This window comes from Garra rufa, chromosome 4 (assembly GCF_049309525.1).
Source record: "Garra rufa chromosome 4, GarRuf1.0, whole genome shotgun sequence".
NCBI lineage: Eukaryota > Metazoa > Chordata > Actinopteri > Cypriniformes > Cyprinidae > Garra > Garra rufa.
The window spans coordinates 2,709,917-2,730,394 of record NC_133364.1 but is presented as its reverse complement, the minus strand read 5'-3'; the positions used below and the strand labels follow the sequence as shown (position 1 = coordinate 2,730,394).

The window sequence follows — 20,478 nt, the reverse complement described above, 5'->3', positions numbered from 1 at the left end:
AGCAGTCGTCATTTACTCTCAACATCTGAGCCACAGAAGATTAACGTTTTTTTTTTTGAAAGGAAAGAGCCGATCCCGATCTACACATGCGTTTATGTTCGTGTGAATCCTTCGTGATGCAGCTTCACCCACAGCAGAAGTGAGGATAAGGGTTTTAATGCATCTTTGCAAATGGCCTTTCTTAATAATGTGCTTGTTGGCAAGTTTCACTGATAAAAGTGTCTAAAGTTAACATTATAGCGCACCATCCCAGGCAGAGAGGGGCGGGGCGAGCAGAGCTCATTTGCATTTAAAGGGCCATAACGTAATATGAGTTGATTTTTTACAGAGCTGATTTTGACAAGGTAAAAGGGTGTTTTTTTTACACTACTATTGAGAATTTTCAACCAAAGTATATTAGAGACTTTGTTCTGATGACCCCTTTAACATTTTTCTGGCCTCCTCTAAAGCAAACAGTGTGATTGCATGGTGCCTGATCTTAAAATCAGGAGATGATGCACGGATTGTCTGACTTTGAAGACTTTGGAGACGCTGAGGCACTTGAAAAAGAGGTTTGTGGAGACGCTGAGGCATATGAGGAAGAGGATCTTGGAGATGTTGAGGCATATGAGGAAGAGGATCTTGGAGATGTTGAGGCATATGAGGAAGAGGATCGTGGGGGAGAAGAAACATATGCTGAGGAGGAGAAAGAGGCGCTTGAGGAAGAGGTGTTAAAAGATGACACAGCTGAGGAGGGTTTATAGAAAGAGGTGTTTGAGGAGGAGGAGGAGTGTGAAGAAGCTGCAGCTGTGGGGGGATTGTAGAAGGGGGTGTGTGAGGGAGTTGCAGGAACAGCTACATGTCTCCTCACTGGCACTGATGGTTTTGCCACCGCAGGAACTGTCGGTGAACCAAATCCGCTGGAGTCTCTGTACTCGATGAGATACTCGGGGTAGATCTGGTGCTTCTCAAACACTACAAATATGGACGGATCGAAGACGTCGTTCACACAGCTGTCGTAGAGGATGGTGTCTCCTCCGTCTTTGGATGGAGGCCGGAGGAAGCCGGATTCACCTTTGGTGTAGTCTCCGACCAGGATGCGACACACGAACATGGTGCGAGTGCCAGAGTCTTTGGTGTAGCTGTGAGAGTATTTGGCATCCCTGGCAAAATAGCTACCTGCAAAACCAGACACAGTTTGGGCACTTAGGAACATCTAAGAACATCAAGACGGGGAAGGATGTCACTTGTATTTAAAAGACTAGATCAACTGATAAGATGTAGTGAGTCTTTGATTTGGAGAATTGTATCATGCAGTGAATGGGTGCCGTCAGAATGAGAGTCCAAACAGCTGATAAAAACATCACAGTAATCCTGAGAAGACAAAAGCTGAAACAAATCCATCAAGTCGTTTTTTTAACTAAAATACAAGTCTGTAATTTATAATTTTTTCCTTGCAATTTTGACTTTTGAGTTATTTTCTCAGAATTGCGATATAAACTCACACTTGAGCAAAAAAGGTAAAAAAATTGGAGATATACTCTTGCAATTGGGAGTCAAAAGTCAAAATTGCAAACAATCTTTTTTATCTCAGAACTGGAATTTAAAACTCAGTTCTGACTTTTCTCACAATAGCAAGCTTATATCTAGCAATTTTGAGAAAAGAAGTCAGAATTGAGAGAATAAAGTAAAAACTGACATAAAGATATAAACTTGCATTTGCAAAAAAAAGTCAGAATTGAAACATAAATCCGCAATTCTGACTTTTTTTGCAATAGAAAGTTTATATCTTGCGATTTTTACCTTTTATCACTCAATTGCGAGTTAATTTCAAAATTCAGAATTACAAGAAAAATTTCATATCACAATTCTGAGACAACGTAAACTTGCAGTTGTTTGAAAGTATTTTTTATTTATTTATTCATATTTTTCATATTTTTATCTCACAATTTTGACTTTCTTCTCACAATAACATAAATTTATATCTAACATTCTGAGAAAAAAAGTCAGAATTGAGAGAATTAAGTAAAAATTTAATTTGCAAAAAAACTCAATTTTTTCACTCAGTTGTGAGTTTCTATCACAATTTTGAGAAAAGAAGTCAGAATTACAAGAAAAATGTCAAAACTGCGAGAATAAAAATCGGAATTGTTCGATCTAAATTCACAATTTTGAGGAAAAAAGTCAGAATCGCAAGTTTATTTCTTGCAATCCTGCTTTATAATAATTCATATGACAATTCTGAGACAATGTAAACTTGCAATTGTGAGAAAAAGTCAGAATTGTAAGCGAAAGATCAAAAATGGTCACATATACATATTTTTTATCTTGCTATTTTGACTCTTTTTGCTCAATTGTGAGTTTATATCAATGTGCAATCTAGAAAAAAGTCCAAATTGTAGGAAAGGAAAATTTTTTTACTTTCTTATCAAAACTGCAAATTATATCTCACAATTCTGAGAAAAGAAGCTAGTTATTAAAGTTTTTTTTTTATTCAGTGGTGTAAACATGCTTGTGATGTTTCGATCAGCTGTTTGGACTCTCATTCTGACGGCACCCATTGACTGCAGTGAGCAAGTGCTGGAATGAGCAAGTGATTTCTCGAGATCTGCTGAAGAGACAAACTCATCTGAGCTCCACCTTTTCCGTAGGCCGTGCCGTGAGTTCCGCAAATCCTCCAGTCAAAGTTGTTGTGGCAGATGGCGTCTAAATGCTTGGCGTCTGTGCCGTGGAACAGCTGCTTCTCGGTCACGTCTCTGCCTCCGTTGTTCTTTTTCATACAGTCCTTCTGCCTACAAGTGGCGTAAAACATCAGACGTGCTGTATTTGATCTCAAACCAGAAGTTTAGATGTCATGTGGACTTACCACTGATACACTTCCCATAATGCTTTGTTCTGGATCCGCTCAATCTTCAGGATTTTGAAGCCGAACATAGTGGAAGTGAACAGATCTTTGATTTTGGTGTATTCGGCTGACACGCTCTGCAGCGACACCCTCTGTTCGAAACAGCGTAGAACAGTATAAACAAATGGAAAGAATCAGAAAGTGACCGCACTGCAAAAAATGCTTTTCCAACTTGTTTCCAGCCAAAATATCTACAAATTCTTAAATCAAGAAGGATTTTTTAGACGAGTAAAAATTATTTTCAAAAGTCAAAATGAAGTGAGTTTTTGCTTAGAACAAGCAAAATAATCTGCCAATGGGGTAAGAAAAAAAATCCCATTTCAAACAGAAAACAAGATTATTTTGCTTACCCCATTGGCGGATTATTTTGCTTGTTTCAAGCAAAAACACACTTAATTTTGACCATTTTTTTCTGAAAACAAGACAATAATTTTTACTCGTCTAGAAAATCCTTCTTGATTTAAGAATTTGTAGATATTTTGGCTGGAAACAAGACAAAAAATCTAAGTACGAAAAGCATTTTCTGCAGTGCGATAAACGATTCCACTCACCTTGTATCCGGTTTCAGGAGTCAGAGCTTTATCCCAGTGAACCGGCAAAGCCTTGAAATTGTTAGGCGTCCTTTTACTGAGAAAAAAAACAAGAGGTTTTTCCATCATACAGCTTTCAGAGAGTTTAAGAAAGAATGAGGAGTGTTTTCTTACGTTGTCTTGATGGTTTGAACATCAGCTGACGACACAAACTTGGGACGACGTCTGACGACTTTTTTGGTTGTGTACTGTTTGTTTGTCTGGATCATATCTGAGGAGCAAGATTAGTTCAGACAACATGTGAAGACTATTATAAGTATAACGTATGTAGGGGTGTGCAATGTTGACCATATTTTACAATATTTAATTAATAAGGATGTAAAAATATGATCAATTCACTGAGTCATTCATTCACATGATTCGTTCAAAACGGCTGATTCATTTTGAAACTAAGCAAGTGTCTGTCTTTATGAGTGGATCACTGAATCATTGACTCAAATGATTCGATTCATTTAGTAATAAAACACTGCAGTGCTGCTCCGAGACACTAATGTTCTGCTCTAGCTTTGATTGAAACTATTAAATGTATATGGATTATGACAGATTATTTTTACGATCCTGTCTTTCTGATTTTGACCTTTATAATTATATAAATTATAATTGTATAATTTATATTTTATATATGTTATGTAATATAAATATTTCATATAAGATATTTCATATAGATAAAAAAACATTTTAATATATTTTATATAATATATATATATATATATATATATATATATACATGTTATATAATGTTGGCATATATAAATTCAGAAAATACAATTAATGCATAATATAATATTTAAAATACAATAATAAAATAAATAATAAAAAAGGGAATTTTGTAAATCATCAATATTTTGTCTTAAACATTTATATATGATATATAAATAAATAATATAGACAAATTTATATTTAATATATGTTACGCAATATAAATAATAAATAAAATATATAATTTAAATTATATATAAAATTGTTTATTTAAATTCAGCAAATATAATTTATAATAAAATATTTTTAAATATACAATAAATACAATGAATATTAAAAAGGGAATTTTGTCAATCATCCATAGTTTTTCTTAAATATTTATATATAATATAAAAATAAAATTCTATGACTCATATGTTATGAACATAAAAAAATAAAAACCTACAGGAATATTTTGTGCTTTCTTAACTTGAATTATAAGGGCTTTTTAACTGCCTTTAACCCATTAAATCCCACTGGTCAATTATAAAACAAAGTTTTTCACACATTTGTTCAAAAAAATTGTGCAAAAATAATTATTGACTATTTCAAAGGGTTACTAATGACAAATGATTTGGATATTTTCATGGATCGAAAAATGTGGGATTAAACAGGTTAATAGGCTTCACCACACAGTCAATGCTTTTGGGTTCTCAAGACCCAAAGTGTGTTTTTGCATATTGAGTGACGTACTCAATAACGTCAGCTCGCACATCATTAAAACAACTTTACACTCCAAAATGTACAGAGTTTTTTTAGCTTACCCATGAAGCTGAGCTGGTATGTCTGTGATCCGGCTGTGAACTCCACCGCTGCGTTATTATCGGCCTGATACTTGTGCTCCAGCTCAGTACTGGAGATAGAGGACAATCTATGACCTCCGTCCTGATCAACAAAGACAAAAAATAGAACATCAAGGCCTTCCCAAACAGAAATTAAGCCTAGTACTAGACTAAAATGGCCCTTTAATCTAGATGAACAGGTTTGAAGGTTAGACTTAGACTAGTCCAGAATTGAATATAGGCTGATTTCCTGGAGAAAGACTATACTTCAGGACTAAATTCAGGAGGCAGGTTTAACTTCAGATTAAGATTGTGTTTCCAGTCTTTAGGCATATTTAACAAACTGTAACATTTCCTATTGATTGGAATTGGAATTATTGTCCTAATGGTGGAAAAATGGTTTCATATTTTGTAAAGCTCATGAATCTGTTGCTGCACAACACAACTACATTCTTTGTTTTGTTTTGTTTTGTTTTGTTTTGTTTTGTTTTGTTTCATTGTGATGACAATGGACGGAATTTGGCCTTTATGTTCCTTCCTATTTATATTCATGTGAAACAGGAAGTCATGGCTGGATAATTTCATGTTCCTAGTCACCCTGGTGTTCTAAAATTTTTTTGTTAGAAATTTTACTCATAATAATTTCTAGGAATACAAATAATTGAGTAAACATGTAAGAGTAAACATATATTTTTATTAATGTATTTTTATTTATTTTTTAATGAAAATTCAGAAGGATAAACAATACAGATAGATTTATTTTTACAATCCGCTTTGGTAATTTTGGTAAAAAAAAAAAAAAAATGGCTATATAAATATAAATAAATGTAAACTGACCATGACAAGCAAATCTCTTTAAAACATTTGATTTATGTATAATATTATAATAATTAATAATAATTATAATTTAGCAAAACTGACAACAGCTGTTTGCAATAATTTATGCAAGAATTTATTACAAAGAGATTCCTTTTTTTATTATTCGGCAACTGATGTGTGCAGTTTTCTCACTGCAAAAAAATGCTTTTCTTACTTAGATTTTTTTTGTCTTGTTTCCAGCAAAAATATCTAAAAATTCTTAAATCAAGAAGGATTTTCTAGACGAATAAAACTTATTGTCTTGTTTTCAGAAAAAAAAACTAAATAAAAAATAATTAAATGCGGAAATAAATAAATGCACATATGCATAAATACATAAATTTGTCAAAAGTGTCATTTTTAATTGTGCTTAATTATCTGCATTTATTTACTTCCGCATTTGTTTATTTATTTACATCAGCATGCGTGTGTTTATTTATTTATTTCTTAATTTATTTGTTGATTAATTAATTAATTTATGTATTTCTACATTTATTCATTTATTTATTTATGTATTTATTCATTTATTTATTTATACTTAAGTCATTTCTCGTCTTCCATAAGATTAAGCCTACTCCTGGCTTAATTTAAACCCTATCCTAGAAACCACCCCCAAAAGAGTTGAATAGTATAGTTAGGATCTGCAAAAACACACGTACCGCTGTAGCGTACTCAATCCAGTTTCCATACTCGTCCTCCCAGAACCAGATCCACTCTGTGGTCAGGATGAAGGTGGGCTGGAGAACCGATGATAAGGTCGACAGACGCCGCACGTGGTAACAGCCTTGGGTCATCGTATCGAAATAAACCGGGTTTATTCCAGAGCTTTGAGAGACAGAAAAACCATAAGAACACTGAATAATTATTCATGCACTACTCAGTTACTTTTTATGCATTACGTTACTTTTTGTCACCTGGACTGGGCTTGTTTATTCATTTTTTTAACCTTTTCACACGTGAGTTTAAAATACTCTATCTAACCCCAAAGAGTGAGGTTTTTTTAGGCGACCGTTATTTTGGAATGTTTCGCATTACTGTTTCCATGGCGACGCGTCATGTGACACACCGCAGCCACAACAGCACTGTAAGGGTGTACTCACACTAGGCAGTTTGAACCGTGCCCAAGTGCGTTTGACCACCAAAGCGCGGTTCGTTTGACTAGTGTGAGTGCTCCGAACCGTGCCCGGGCGCGGCTCGTTTAGCCGGCCCTGGCCCGCTTGGAAGAGGTGGGCCAGAGCACGGTTCAGTTGGACTCGGGCGCGGTTCGCATGCAGTGTGAGCGCTAACCGTGCTGGAGCACGGAACAGGACGTGTGATGTCGCGTTTTTGCGAGGTAATCAGCGTTTATAGTCCATAATCAAAGCTGCAAAGTCCTTGTTGCACTTCAGCTGGTACCTTGCAAACCTCCTCATACAAGCAGCACGATTGCGCGAAAATTTTCGTGCCACAAATGCGATAGACATGTTTAACAATAGGCTGTGGACAACCGCGGAACAAACGACTCAAAATTACTATCCACAAAGTAAAAAGAGCGATCGACTAAACTGCGTTCAGCGAGAGCGCGCTCTTCCTGTTTATCCCGAAACCGTCAAACCATAATGACGTAAGCGTGCTCCGGCACGAATGCTGAAACCCTATGTGAGTGCAGGCCAGAGGGGGAGTGGGGAGGGGGGACAATCGTACTCGGGCCCGGTTCACGGCAACCGTGCCTAGTGTGAGTACACCCTAAGACACATGGATCGCTTTTATTTCGTTTTCCTTTTTTTATTATTAATATTCACAAGCATTCTCGCTATATTTTGAAATATCTGATATTCCGATTTCGAAATATGTGCAAGTAAATGTATTTAAAAGTCCAAATACTTTTATTATGACCGCGTTAGTTAATCTATACCGGGTGATGGGCGCCGCCATGTTTGTTCGCGCTGAATCCGAGCTGTGGGATTTAAGACACGCAAATTCATCCTCTCCTCCCGAAAGACATAAAAGTAAGTCTCTGGTGAGCTGGGAGAAGAGGAGAGTGAACTTTATAGTTACCTGCATAATCTGTATATGATATCAATAAATTATGCTGTCAGAATATATTTGTAGGATCATTATTGCCGCTTCCATAGACATCAGTGTGTATTTTACAAACTATAAATGTATGGTTTTGCTAGTACTTATGTTTATTTAAATGTCTGAAACCTAAAATAAGCATTATATGGTTGAAAACACTGAATAGTTGTGATAATATGACAAGCAGTCAGCGCGTCCGATCTGGCTCAGAGCCAGCCAAAGCGCCAAAACAGATTTGAATTTAACAGCTGATGACGTGATGCGGCGAACGTTCGAATCACACCGGTGTGATCGTACGCTTCAGGGACCAGCCAAGACAAATCACACCGGTGTGATCGTACGTTCTAAAGGGTTAACTAAAAGCTATATTTTTGGCAACTGTAAAAACCCTTTGTGAGATATAAACGTTCATGTTAGTTTAATGTTGCAATTCTGACTTTTCTCACAATAGCAAGTTTATATCTCACAATTTTATATCACAATTCTGAAAACAGAAGTACAAAAAAAATGTACAACTGCAAAAAAAAAAAAATTCTGAGTAAATTCGCAATTGAGTTCCTATCACAATTCTGAGAAAATGTAAACTTGCAATTGTGAGAAAAAGTCTGAATTGCAAGAGAAGAGTCAAAAATTGTCACATATACTGTACATATTTTTAATTCACAATTTTGACTTTCTTCTCACAATAACAAGTTTGTATCTCACAATTCTGAGAAAAATGTCAGAATTGAGAGAATGAAGTAAAAACTGATAAAAAAGATATAAACTTGCATTTGCAAGAAAAAGTCAGAATTGCGAGTCTTGCAATAGCAAGTTTATATCTTGTAATTTTGACTTTTTTTTGCTTAACTGAGAGTTTACATCACAATTCTGAGAAAAGAAGTCAGAATTACAAGTAAAAATGTCAAAATTGAAAGAAAAAAAAAATCTGAATTGTGCAATTGTGAGAATTGGTGAGATTTCTTGCAATTCTGACTATAATTCAAAACCCACAATTCTGAGACAATGTAAACTTGCACTGGTGAGAAAAAGTCTGAATTGCGAAACAAAAGTAAAAAATTTCAGAATTTTGAGTTTATATCTTTTTATCTTTAAGTTTATATAGTTTATATCTAACAATGATGAGAAATGAAGTCAGAACTGAGAGAATAAAGTAAAAACTGTGAGATATAAACTTGCATTTGCAAGAAAAAGTCAGAATTGCGACTTTTTTCCTGCAATATCAAGTTTATAAAGTATCTCGCAAATTTGACTTTTTCCGCTCAATTCCGAGAATATCAGAATTACAAGAAAAATGTCAAAATTGCAAGAAAAACCGCTGCTAACCTGTATGTTCTGGCAGGACTGCAGTAATCTTTCTCGATGGCCTCGTTGTCAGGAAGAGCCTTCCATTCGGATCCTTCCTTAACTTCCCATTTATAGGGCAGAATGGAGTGCTCCCTCCGACACGAGCCTGGAAACACAAGCGTTCAGCTCTGTTCACAGTAAACATGATTCAGTGAATGCTGCTGCTGTTCTTACCACCATGCTTGCAGTGTCCTTTGATGAAGTACATGCAGATCTCCGTTTTCTCTAAGAAAAGAGACACACACATCTGTAAACACCTTTTTAATTTTGTCTTTAAAATGCAATCTCATATTTAAAACAAATGGAACCCACTGAATTAAAATGCAGGATACATACTCGTAATCGCAGGTTATAAAATGAGAATTGCATGATATAGCCTCGCTATTCTAAGAAAATAAGAATTGAAAGGAAAAGGCAAAATTGCAAGATTTAAACGCATTTACGAGAATTTTTTTCTCGCAATTTTGACCTTTTTCTTGTAATTCTGACAACTTCTCTCAGAATTGTCTAAATCGCCAGATATATAAAATAAGGTCAGAATTGAGAATAAAGTAAAAAATGCAATATAAAAACTTGCATTTACAAGAAAAAGACTTTTTCTCGCAACAGCAAGTTTACATCTCACAATTTTTCAGTCGTGACTTCATAAGTTCTAAGAAGTGTCAAAATCGCAAGAAAAATTCAGAATTGGCAATGTAAATTAAATTTGCAATTGTGAGAAAAAAATTGAGACATATAAACTTGCATTTGTAGGAAAAAAGTCATTTTTCTTGCAATAGCGAGTTCATATCCTGCAATTGTGACTTTATAACACACGTTTGCAAATTTATACATAACAATTCAGAGAAAAAAAAGTAAAAATATAAACAAAATTTAAACTTTTGCAAGAACAAAAAATTTAGACTTTTTTTATTCGTGCAATAGCATGTTTAAGTTTATATCTTGCAAAAGTTTTTTTATCTTAAAAAAAGTAAAAATTGCAAAATATAAACAATTGTGTTATGTAAATTTTGGAATTGTGAGAAAAAAGTCTGAATTGCTGGTTTATATCTTGCAATTCTGACTTTATAACTCAAATCACACAATTCTGAGACTTGCTGTCTGAATTGCAAGAGAAAAGTAAAAAATTGTGACATAAACTTGCATTTTTGGGGGAAAAGTCAGAATTGCAAGTTTATATCAATTCTGCCTTTATAACATGTGATTGCAAAATGCAAATTTATACATAACTGTGAAAAAAAAACAGAATTAAAGAAAAAAGTCCAAATTGCAAAATATACACTTGCATTTGCAACAACAATTAAATTCTGACTTTTTTTATCTTGCTTCTCACAATTGCAAGTTTATATCTCACAATTCTGAGAAAAGAAGTCAAAATTACAAGAAAAATGTCTGAATGAAAAGTCAGAATCACGAGTTTATTTCTTGCAATTCTGACTTTCTAACTCTCATTTGCGAGTTTATACCGTGCAATTCACTTATTTAATTTTATTTTGAATAAGTAACTTATTCAAATTTCTATATAACAATTCTGAGAAAAGAAGTCAGAACTGAGATAAAAAAAAGTCCAACTTGCGAAATAAAAACTCGCATTTGGAAGAAAAATTTACTTTTTTGCAATATCAAGTTTTTTAAATGCCATTATGATTTTTTTATAATTTATGGTTTATACATTTTTGAGAAAAAAGTCAGAATTGAGAGAATAAAGTCAAAATTGCAAGATATAAACTTGAATTTGCAAAATGCAAAAAAAGGTCAGAATTGCGAAAAAAGTGTATATCTCACAATTTTTACTTTTTTCACATTATGCGAGTTTATATCACAATTCAGAGAGAAGTCAGAATTAAAGAAAAAAGTCAAAATTGCAAAATATACACTTGCATTTGCAACAACAATTAAATTCTGACTTTTTTATCTTGCCATTTTGACTTTCTTCTCACAATTGCAAGTTTATATCTCACGATTCTGAGAAAAGAAGTCGAAATTACAAGAAAAATGTCTGAATGTCTGAATGAAAAGTCAGAATCACGAGTTTATTTCTTGCAATTCTGACTTTCTAACTCTCATTTGCGAGTTTATACCGTGCAATTCACTTATTTAATTTGATTTCGAATAAGTAACTTATTCAAATTTCTATATAACAATTCTGAGAAAAGAAGTCAGAACTGAGATAAAAAAAGTCCAACTTGCGAAATAAAAACTCGCATTTGGAAGGAAACTTTACTTTTTTGCAATATCAAGTTTTTTAAATGCCATTATGATTTTTTTTATAATTTATGATTTATACATTTTTGAAAAAAAAAAAAGAAAGAATTAAGAGAATAAAGTCAAAATTGCAAGATATAAACTTGAATTTGCAAAATGCAAAAAAAGGTCAGAATCTCGCAATTTTGACTTTTTTCACTTAATGCGAGTTTATATCACAATTCAGAGAGAAGGAGTCAGAATTACAAGAAAAATGTTAAAATTGCAAGAAAAAAAATCTGAATTGTGCCATGTAAATTTGCAATTGTGAGAAAAAAGGCTTCATAAATTCTGTTCATACACACAATTCTGGGACAATGTAAACTTGCAATTGTGGGAAAAAAGTCAGAATTGCAAGATATAAACTTTTTTCTCGCAATAGTGAGTTTATATCCCATATTCTTCATATCTTATCTTCATATCTTAAAAAAAGTAAAAAATTGGGGAAATAAAAGTCAAAATTGCATTTGCAACACAAATTCTTGAAATTTTCTCAAATTCTGAGAAAAGAAGTCAGAACTGAGATAAAAAAAAGTCCAACTTGCGAAATAAAAACTCACATTTGGAAGAAAAATTTACTTTTTTGCAATATCAAGTTTTTTAAATGCCATTATGATTTTTTAAAATAATTTATGGTTTATACATTTTTGAAAAAAAAAAGAAAGAATTAAGAGAATAAAGTCAAAATTGCAAGATATAAACTTGAATTTGCAAAATGCAAAAAAAGGTCAGAATCTCGCAATTTTGACTTTTTTCACTTAATGCGAGTTTATATCACAATTCAGAGAGAAGAAGTCAGAATTACAAGAAAAATGTCAAAATTGCAAGAAAAAAAATCTGAATTGTGCGATGTAAATTTGCAATTGTGAGAGAAAAAAGGCTTTATAAATTCTGTTCATACACACAATTCTGGGACAATGTAAACTTGCAATTGTGGGAAAAAAAGTCAGATTTGCAAGATATAAACTTTCTTCTCGCAATAGTGAGTTTATATCCCATATTCTTCATATCTTATCTTCATATCTTAAAAAAAGTCAAAAATTGGGGAAATAAAAGTCAAAATTGCATTTGCAACACAAATTCTTGAAATTTTCTCAAATTCTGAGAAAAGAAGTCAGAACTGAGATAAAAAAAAAAGTCCAACTTGCAAAATAAAAACTCGCATTTGGAAGAAAAATTTACATTTTTGCAATATCAAGTTTTTTAAATGCCATTATGATTTTTTTAAATAATTTATGGTTTATACATTTTTGAGAAAAAAAGTCAGAATTGAGAGAATAAAGTCAAAATTGCAAGATATAAACGTGAATTTGCAAAATGCAAAAAAAGGTCAGAATCTCGCAATTTTGACTTTTTTCACTTAATGCGAGTTTATATCACAATTCAGAGAGAAGTCAGAATTACAAGAAAAATGTCAAAATTGCAAGAAAAAAAATCTGAATTGTGCGATGTAAATTTGCAATTGTGAGAAAAAAAAGGCTTTATAAATTCTGTTCATACACACAATTCTGGGACAATGTAAACTTGCAACTGTGGGAAAAAAGATATAAACTTTTTTCTCGCAATAGTGAGTTTATATCCCATATTCTTCATATCTTATCTTCATATCTTAAAAAAAAGTCAAAATTGCAAAAAACTAATTTGCATTTGCAACAAAAATTCTTGAAATTTTCTCAAATTCTGAGAAAAGAAGTCAGAATTGTGAGAAAAAGTCAAAATTGCAAAATATAAACTTGCATTTGCATTTTTTTCTTGCAATAGCAAGTTTTAATCTTGCAATTTTGAGATTGTATTTTTTATTCAGTGGTGTAAGCGTTCCATAAAAACATGTTTGTGTTACCTGTGTTGTTGTATGAGGGTCTCTGAGCCTCCTGTCCTCTTCCTGCGTTAAAACCAGTCGACGGCCTCCGGTTCTGTGCATTCGGGCCTCTTCTGGGATTCGGTCCTGCTGCGTTTGGACCTGAAGATGCTTTGGAAAGACGCCTGAGGACTTCGATGTTAGAGTACATTTCCTTCATGATGCCCATGAGTTCGGGAGTGACGCCTCTGTCCTGCAGCGTCTTCAGAGGATGCGGCTCGTAGAAGTCATGAGAGCGAGTGCAGTCGCAGGATCCACGCAGATATTTCTCACAGATGTGGAGCCTCTTACAGTTCTCCGCTTCCTGACAGCGGCCGTACGGCCCCGGACCGTTATTATACGAATGACACACCTGATACACAAACACCAGCTGTCAGGCTCAACTCAAGAACTTTGAGTCAAATATGAGAGATACCCACCGCTGGCAGAAGCGAGTTATCGCTCTGCATGAGCAGAATACACAGCTCCTTTACATCCAGTGTGTCCAGACCATGAGCGGTCAGAACTAACGCATTCTGAACCGAGAGCAGATCGTGACTGAAACGACATCCTCGTCTGCAAATCAAAACATTTATTTAGGGAACAGACAGATTTTGCATTGCAGTTACTTTCAATTTCTTTCACAGATTTCTTTAGAATTATTAAAAAAGGTCATTTTGGTGTTATTTATGTCAAAGACAACTTTAAAATTGATGTAGTTAAAAATTTTAAGGCGATAATATAATGATGTTTACTGGGGACACAAAAGGCACCAAATCTTAGGAATGAGCCATTTCTATTTAAACGTCAACTTTTTTATTTAAATGCAACAGTGAATGAACTATACGCTACAAAAAATGCTTTTCTAGCTCGTGTTTCCAGCCAAAATATCTAAAACTTCCTAAATCAAGAAGGATTTTCTAGATCAGTAAAAAATATTGTCTTGTTTTCAGGAAAAAAAAGTCAAAATTAAATGCATTTTTTGCTTGAAACAAGCAAAATAATCTGCCAATGGGGTAAGAAAAAATAATCTTGTTTTCAGTTTGAAATAATATTTTTTTGCTTACCCCATTGGCAGATTATTTTGCTTGCTCCAAGTAAAAACTCGCTTAATTTTCACTTAAACACAAGAAAATAATTTTACTCGTCTAGAAAATCCTTCGTGATTTAAGAATTTTTAGATATTTTGGCTGGAAACAAGACAAAAAATCTAAGATAGAATAGCATTTTTTGCAGTGTAAATACATCAGATGGGTTTAGCTGGTTGGTTTTGTTAAAGGAACCTGAAAATGAAAAATGCCATCCAAGATGGTGAAGAGTTTGTTTCTGCATCAGATTTGTAGGAATGTGTCACTGCATCCTCTGCAGTGAATGGGTGCCGTCAGAACAAGAGTCCAAATAGCTGATAAAAACATCACAATAATCCATATATATCATATATTTTTAATGCAAGTGCCTTAAAACTAAGCCATTGTTTTCTGTTTTTCAAACAGAATTTTGGTTGTTCTGTAAATCTGACTTTTAAATGTAAAAATGGAAGAAGACTTTATAGTTTATTGAAGGGATTTAAACTATTAGAAGACCATATTGTCTATTTTTTTCTTCTTTTACTTTCTTCTGTTATTTTTTTATTTTTTTTGTTATTTATTTCTTGCAAATGAAAAAAATAAAAAAATAAATAAATATATATATATACATACACACACACACACACACACACACACACACACACACACACACACACACACACACATATCCTTTTGTCTGGGCTTATTTATTTATTTATTTACTTACTACTTATTATAATATTTAAAGAGTTTATTTACAAAACAGATAACTCAGATAACAGATAAATATGATAATGTTATCATGTTTTATTGTTTTATTTTTACTTTATATCAAAATAACCCAACTTTGGTTGAGATCAAATGGCATGCACAATGAAAAACATGAGTTACCTGTTTTGGCAAATGAACTCTTCATTTGTAAACTTTTCAAAATTCCCTGTATATAATCTAATGATGTGTGCAGTAATAGAGACTTAACAACGCATATAAACTGAATAAACAACACTAACAGTGTCAGCAAATGTTCTGTGACTCATGAATCAGCTGATACCGTGTGAACCATGATTCCTTCTGATATCCTGTGGCTGTAAACACTCACCTTCCTCTGTCGAAGCGGCAGGAGCCGAACAGAAACCACTTGCACAGGTGCAGGTTCGAGCAGCCAGAGCAGTTTTGGGCTCGACACAGGCGCACTTTGGTTCGGGCGATCACTCTCTTCTCTCCGTTCATGAACACGACCGCACACGATTCACTTCTGCCGACGACCGAATCCATAGCTTCATCGTAGAGACCGAATATTGATATTAAAGCTTCGTAACTCAAAGATCCATTATGAGCGCAGATCTTCTTGACGATCGCCGCCTCCGTCATGATGAAGAAGAGAATCAGTCCAGAGTCGAGTTATGGACTGACAGGGGAACAAAAGCGAATCGTGAGGAAAGGAAAACGAAACTTAAACACAAAGGAGGAGCTTAAGCGAACATCATCGTTATCAGTCATATTAAAGGTCGCTAACAAAAGCAGTTCAAAACAAGCTGGAAGTCAAAGGTTCAACTCAGATTTTTATCATAATTAAAGGAAATGAACGATAAGTTTACATTCATGTACAAATCACATCGTTGGTCTGTTATAACTTGTTTAATTTGACACGAAGCAGTGCAGCATGATGAAATCACATGACTGTCATGTTTTTCTCTTGAACTGTCCTTTTATTGAACTTTAGTAGCTTTAAATTGTGAATTTAAAATTGTAATTGTGATTCCACATTTGCGCCACTAGATGTCAGTGTAAGTCCTGCAATACACTCAATACTTCATAATGAAGCACCTGATGATGATTTGTGACCTAAAGTAGCACAGGTTTATTTGTAGCAGTAGCCAAAAATACATTGTATGGGTCCACATTTTTCTTTTATGTCATAATGTCTTAAAAATCATTAGGATATTAAGTAAAGATATTTTGTACATTTCCTACCTTTGTTTGTGTGTGTGTGTGTGTGTGTGTGTGTGTGTGTGTGTGTGTGTGTGTGTGTGTGTGTGTGTGTGTGTGTGTGTGTGTGTGTGTGTGTGTGTGTGTGTACCTGGTATTCATCACGTTGTGGGGACCAAATGTCCCCACAAGGATAGGAATACCAGTAGATTTTGACCTTGTGGGGACATTTCTCAGGTCCCCATGAGGAAACAGGCTTATAAATCATGCACAATGAGTTTTTTTGAGGAAGCAAAAGTGTGCACAATCTCCTGTGAGGGCTAGGTTTAGGTGTAGGGCCATAGAAAGTACGGTTTGTACAGTATAAAAACCATTACGCCTATGGAATGTCCCCATAAAACATGTAAACCCAACATGTGTGTGTGTGTGTGTGTGTGTGTGTGTGTGTGTGTGTGTGTGTGTGTGTGTGTGTGTGTGTGTGTATTGATTTGGACAACTTTGAAGGAAATTTTCTCCAACCCGTTCTGAAGATCTGAACTGCACCTTCCTTTGTCTGATACTAGGACAGGACAATATTTGGCTGAGATACAACTATTTGAAAATCTAAAATCTGAGGGTGCAAATAAATCTAAATGTGGAGAAAATTTCCTTCAAAGTTGTCCAAATCAAGCAATGCCTATTAATCAAAAATTAAGTTTTGATATATATATATATATATATATATATATATATATATATATATATATATATATATATACGCACAAAGGTAGGAAATGTACAAAATATCAAAATATCTTCATGGAACATGATCTTTACTTATTATCCTATGATTTTTGGCATAAAAGATTAATTTGGACCATCCAATGTATTTTTGCTATTGCTACAAATATGTGCTACTTTAGGTCACAAATCATCATCAGGTGCTTCATGAAGTATTAGGTGTATTGCTGGACTTACACTGACATCTAGTGGCGCAAATGCGGAATTACAATTTAAATTTTAAATTCACAATTTAAAGCTACTAAAGTTCAATAAAAGGACAGTTCACGAGAAAAAAAAATTACAGTCATGTGACTTCATCATGCTGTGCACTGCTTCATGTCAAATTAAACAAGTTTTAACAGACCACCGATGTGATTTGTACATGAATGTAAACATATCGTTCATTTCCTTTAATTCTGAAGATCCGAACTACATCAAATGATTCGCAAACCCATTCTAAAGCTCCGAACTACATCAAATGATTCGCAAACCCATTCTAAAGCTCCGAACTACATCAAATGATTCGCAAACCCATTCTAAAGATCCGAACTGCATCAAATGATTCGCGAACCAGTTTGAAAGATCCGAACTACATCAAATGATTCGCGAACACGTTCTGAAGATCCGAACTACATCAAATGATTCGCGAACACGTTCTGAAGATCCGAACTACATCAAATGATTCGCGAACCCGTTTGAAAGATCCGAACTACATAAAATGATTCGCAAACCCATTCTAAAGATCCGAACTACATCAAATGATTCGCAAACCCATTCTAAAGCTCCAAACTACATCAAATGATTCGCAAACCCGTTTGAAAGATCCGAACTACATCAAATGATTCGCAAACCCATTCTAAAGCTCCGAACTACATCAAATGATTCGCAAATCCGTTTGAAAGATCCGAACTACATCAAATGATTCGCAAACCCATTCTAAAGTTCCGAACTACATCAAATGATTCGCGAACCCGTTTGAAAGATCCGAACTACATCAAATGATTCGCAAACCCATTCTAAAGCTCCGAACTACATCAAATGATTCGCGAACCCGTTTGAAAGATCCGAACTGCATCAAACGATTCGCGAACCAGTTTGAAAGATCCGAACTACATCAAATGATTCGCGAACACGTTCTGAAGATCCGAACTGCGAATCAAATGATTCACAAACCCATTCTGGAGCTTCGAACTTCATCAAATGATTCGCGAACCAATTCTGAAGCTTCGAACTGCGAATCAAATGATTCACAAACCCATTCTGAAGCTTCGAACTACATCAAATGATTCACAAACCCATTCTGAAGCTTCGAACTACATCAAATGATTCGCGAACCAATTCTGAAACTTCGAACTACATCAAATGATTCGCGAACCCGTTCTAAAGTAGAACAAAATCAGTAAAAATGTTGAAATATTATTACTATTTAAATTAACTGTTTTCTATTTAAATATATATTAAAATTTAATTTATTCCTGTGACTTCAAAGATGATTTTTTTTAGCATCATTACTATAGTCGTCATTGTCACATGATCTTTCAGAAATCATTTTGATATTCTGATTTGCTGCTCAAAAAACATTTATTATAATTATTGTTATGTTGAAAACAGATGAGTAGAATTTTTCAGGTTCATTTTTCAGCAAGTCAGTATATTAGAATGATTTTTAAAGGATCATGTGACACTGAAGACTGGAGTAATGATGCGGAAAATTCAGCTTTGACTTATTGCGCTGGATATTAATGTTCAAAGATTATTATTCATCAGCCTCTATAGGTAAATAACTAGATAATTATCCCAAAAATATATATTCATTAGTCTACATAGGTTAATAGATATTCATTTGTGTTCATTAATATTCATTACCAGCAATAGGTAAATTGTGGGCAACAGTTATACATTTTAGTTTCAAAACTAAAAAAAAGTGTGACAACTAGCCCCAGCGTAATCTGCAACAATAATCCGTGTAATACCTGTATTATCCAGCAAGTGTCGCACTTTAACCAAAATGAGTCGTTTATAGTTTGAGAAGTTGCTAAATTTTTTAAACATCTTGCATTTGATTTAATTATAATTGATCGTTAAGTTAATTAAAATAAAAACTAAAATTATACGTTTGAAAAGAATATCCAAAAGGAAAAACTTGAAGTTTGATATGTACTACATTTATTGTAATTATGTATGTGTAATACTGCTTTAAATTGTTGTTATTTAAAAAAATATATATAAAAAAAAAAATGTAAAAAGTTTTCTGTTTAATTTAAATGCATTTTAGTTTTTCCGAGCAATAAAATAAATATCATACATTTATTATCTAATTTACAGAAGCCACCCACTAAAATGTCATTCAGTGTCAATCTTGTCAGGCATATTTACAACAAAAATCAATTTGTGACATATTAAAAGATGAATTACTTTCACCCCAAATACTAATTCCCCATTTTTAAAATGTGCCACTATCCTATAGGTTTGTCAGTAAGAATGTTTTACTCATTTAAAACACAAAAAAATTTATATATATATGTTTACAAGTCAGAATAAGCATGTTGTTTGAATTTTTACACAAATATTGTGTTACACTGAATGACAATGTAACATTATTTCAACCAAAAGACATTTTATTCTCCAAAAAACTATTACTTTACACTTAACTTACATTTAATGTGCTTCCTATGAACATAAAATCACTTTTGTAATTAGTATATGTGTTTGTATACATTTATATATACATGGGTCAAAGACGAAAAATGCTTTAAGCGTAAAAAACAATAAGTGTAATACTGCTTTAGAATGATGTTTTTCCCAAAAAAATATTACAATGTTTTCTTTTTAATTCAATTGCATTTAATTAATTGTTTTTCTGACCAAATAATAAATATCAAAAAATGTCTCTACTTTACAGAAGCCACCCACTAAAATGTCATTCAGTGTCAATCTTGTCAGGAATATTTACAACAAAAATCAATTTATGACATATTAAAAGACAAATTACTTTCACCCCAAATACTAATTAGTTGTAAATCCACATTTCTAAAATTTGCCACTATCCTAGGTTTTGCCTATTTGTCACTAAGAATGTTTTACTCATTTAAAGCACAATAAAATGGAATATGCTCCCTTTTGTTTTTATATATTTATAAATATAAAAGTCTGAATAAGCATGTTGTTTGAATTTTTACACAAATATTGTGTTACACTGAATGACAATCTAACATTATATCAACCAAAAGACATTTTATTCTCCAAAAACCTATTACTTTACACATACTTACATTTACTGTGAACATAAAATCACTTTTGTAAATTTCTTTTGACATAAACATGACATAACATAGATGGTTGGCAAGTAGCTATACCAATATGTTTAGTTTTAAATAAAAAT

At 33.3% G+C, this 20,478-nt stretch overlaps 1 protein-coding gene across 1 annotated transcript; it reads right to left on the bottom strand.

Annotated features, from left to right (window-relative positions):
* Positions 1-302: 302 nt before the first annotated feature.
* LOC141333692 (protein mono-ADP-ribosyltransferase PARP12-like) lies at positions 303-15,776 on the bottom strand. Its single transcript, XM_073838785.1, has 12 exons — positions 15,505-15,776; positions 13,779-13,914; positions 13,342-13,711; positions 9,432-9,482; positions 9,237-9,363; positions 6,512-6,677; positions 4,977-5,097; positions 3,589-3,685; positions 3,436-3,511; positions 2,846-2,976; positions 2,620-2,771; positions 303-1,158 (listed from the first exon to the last, which is right to left on the bottom strand). The coding sequence occupies exons 1-12, from the start codon at positions 15,774-15,776 to the stop codon at positions 485-487; spliced, it is 2,373 nt and encodes a 790-aa protein (XP_073694886.1). The 3' UTR covers positions 303-484.
* Positions 15,777-20,478: the final 4,702 nt, after the last annotated feature.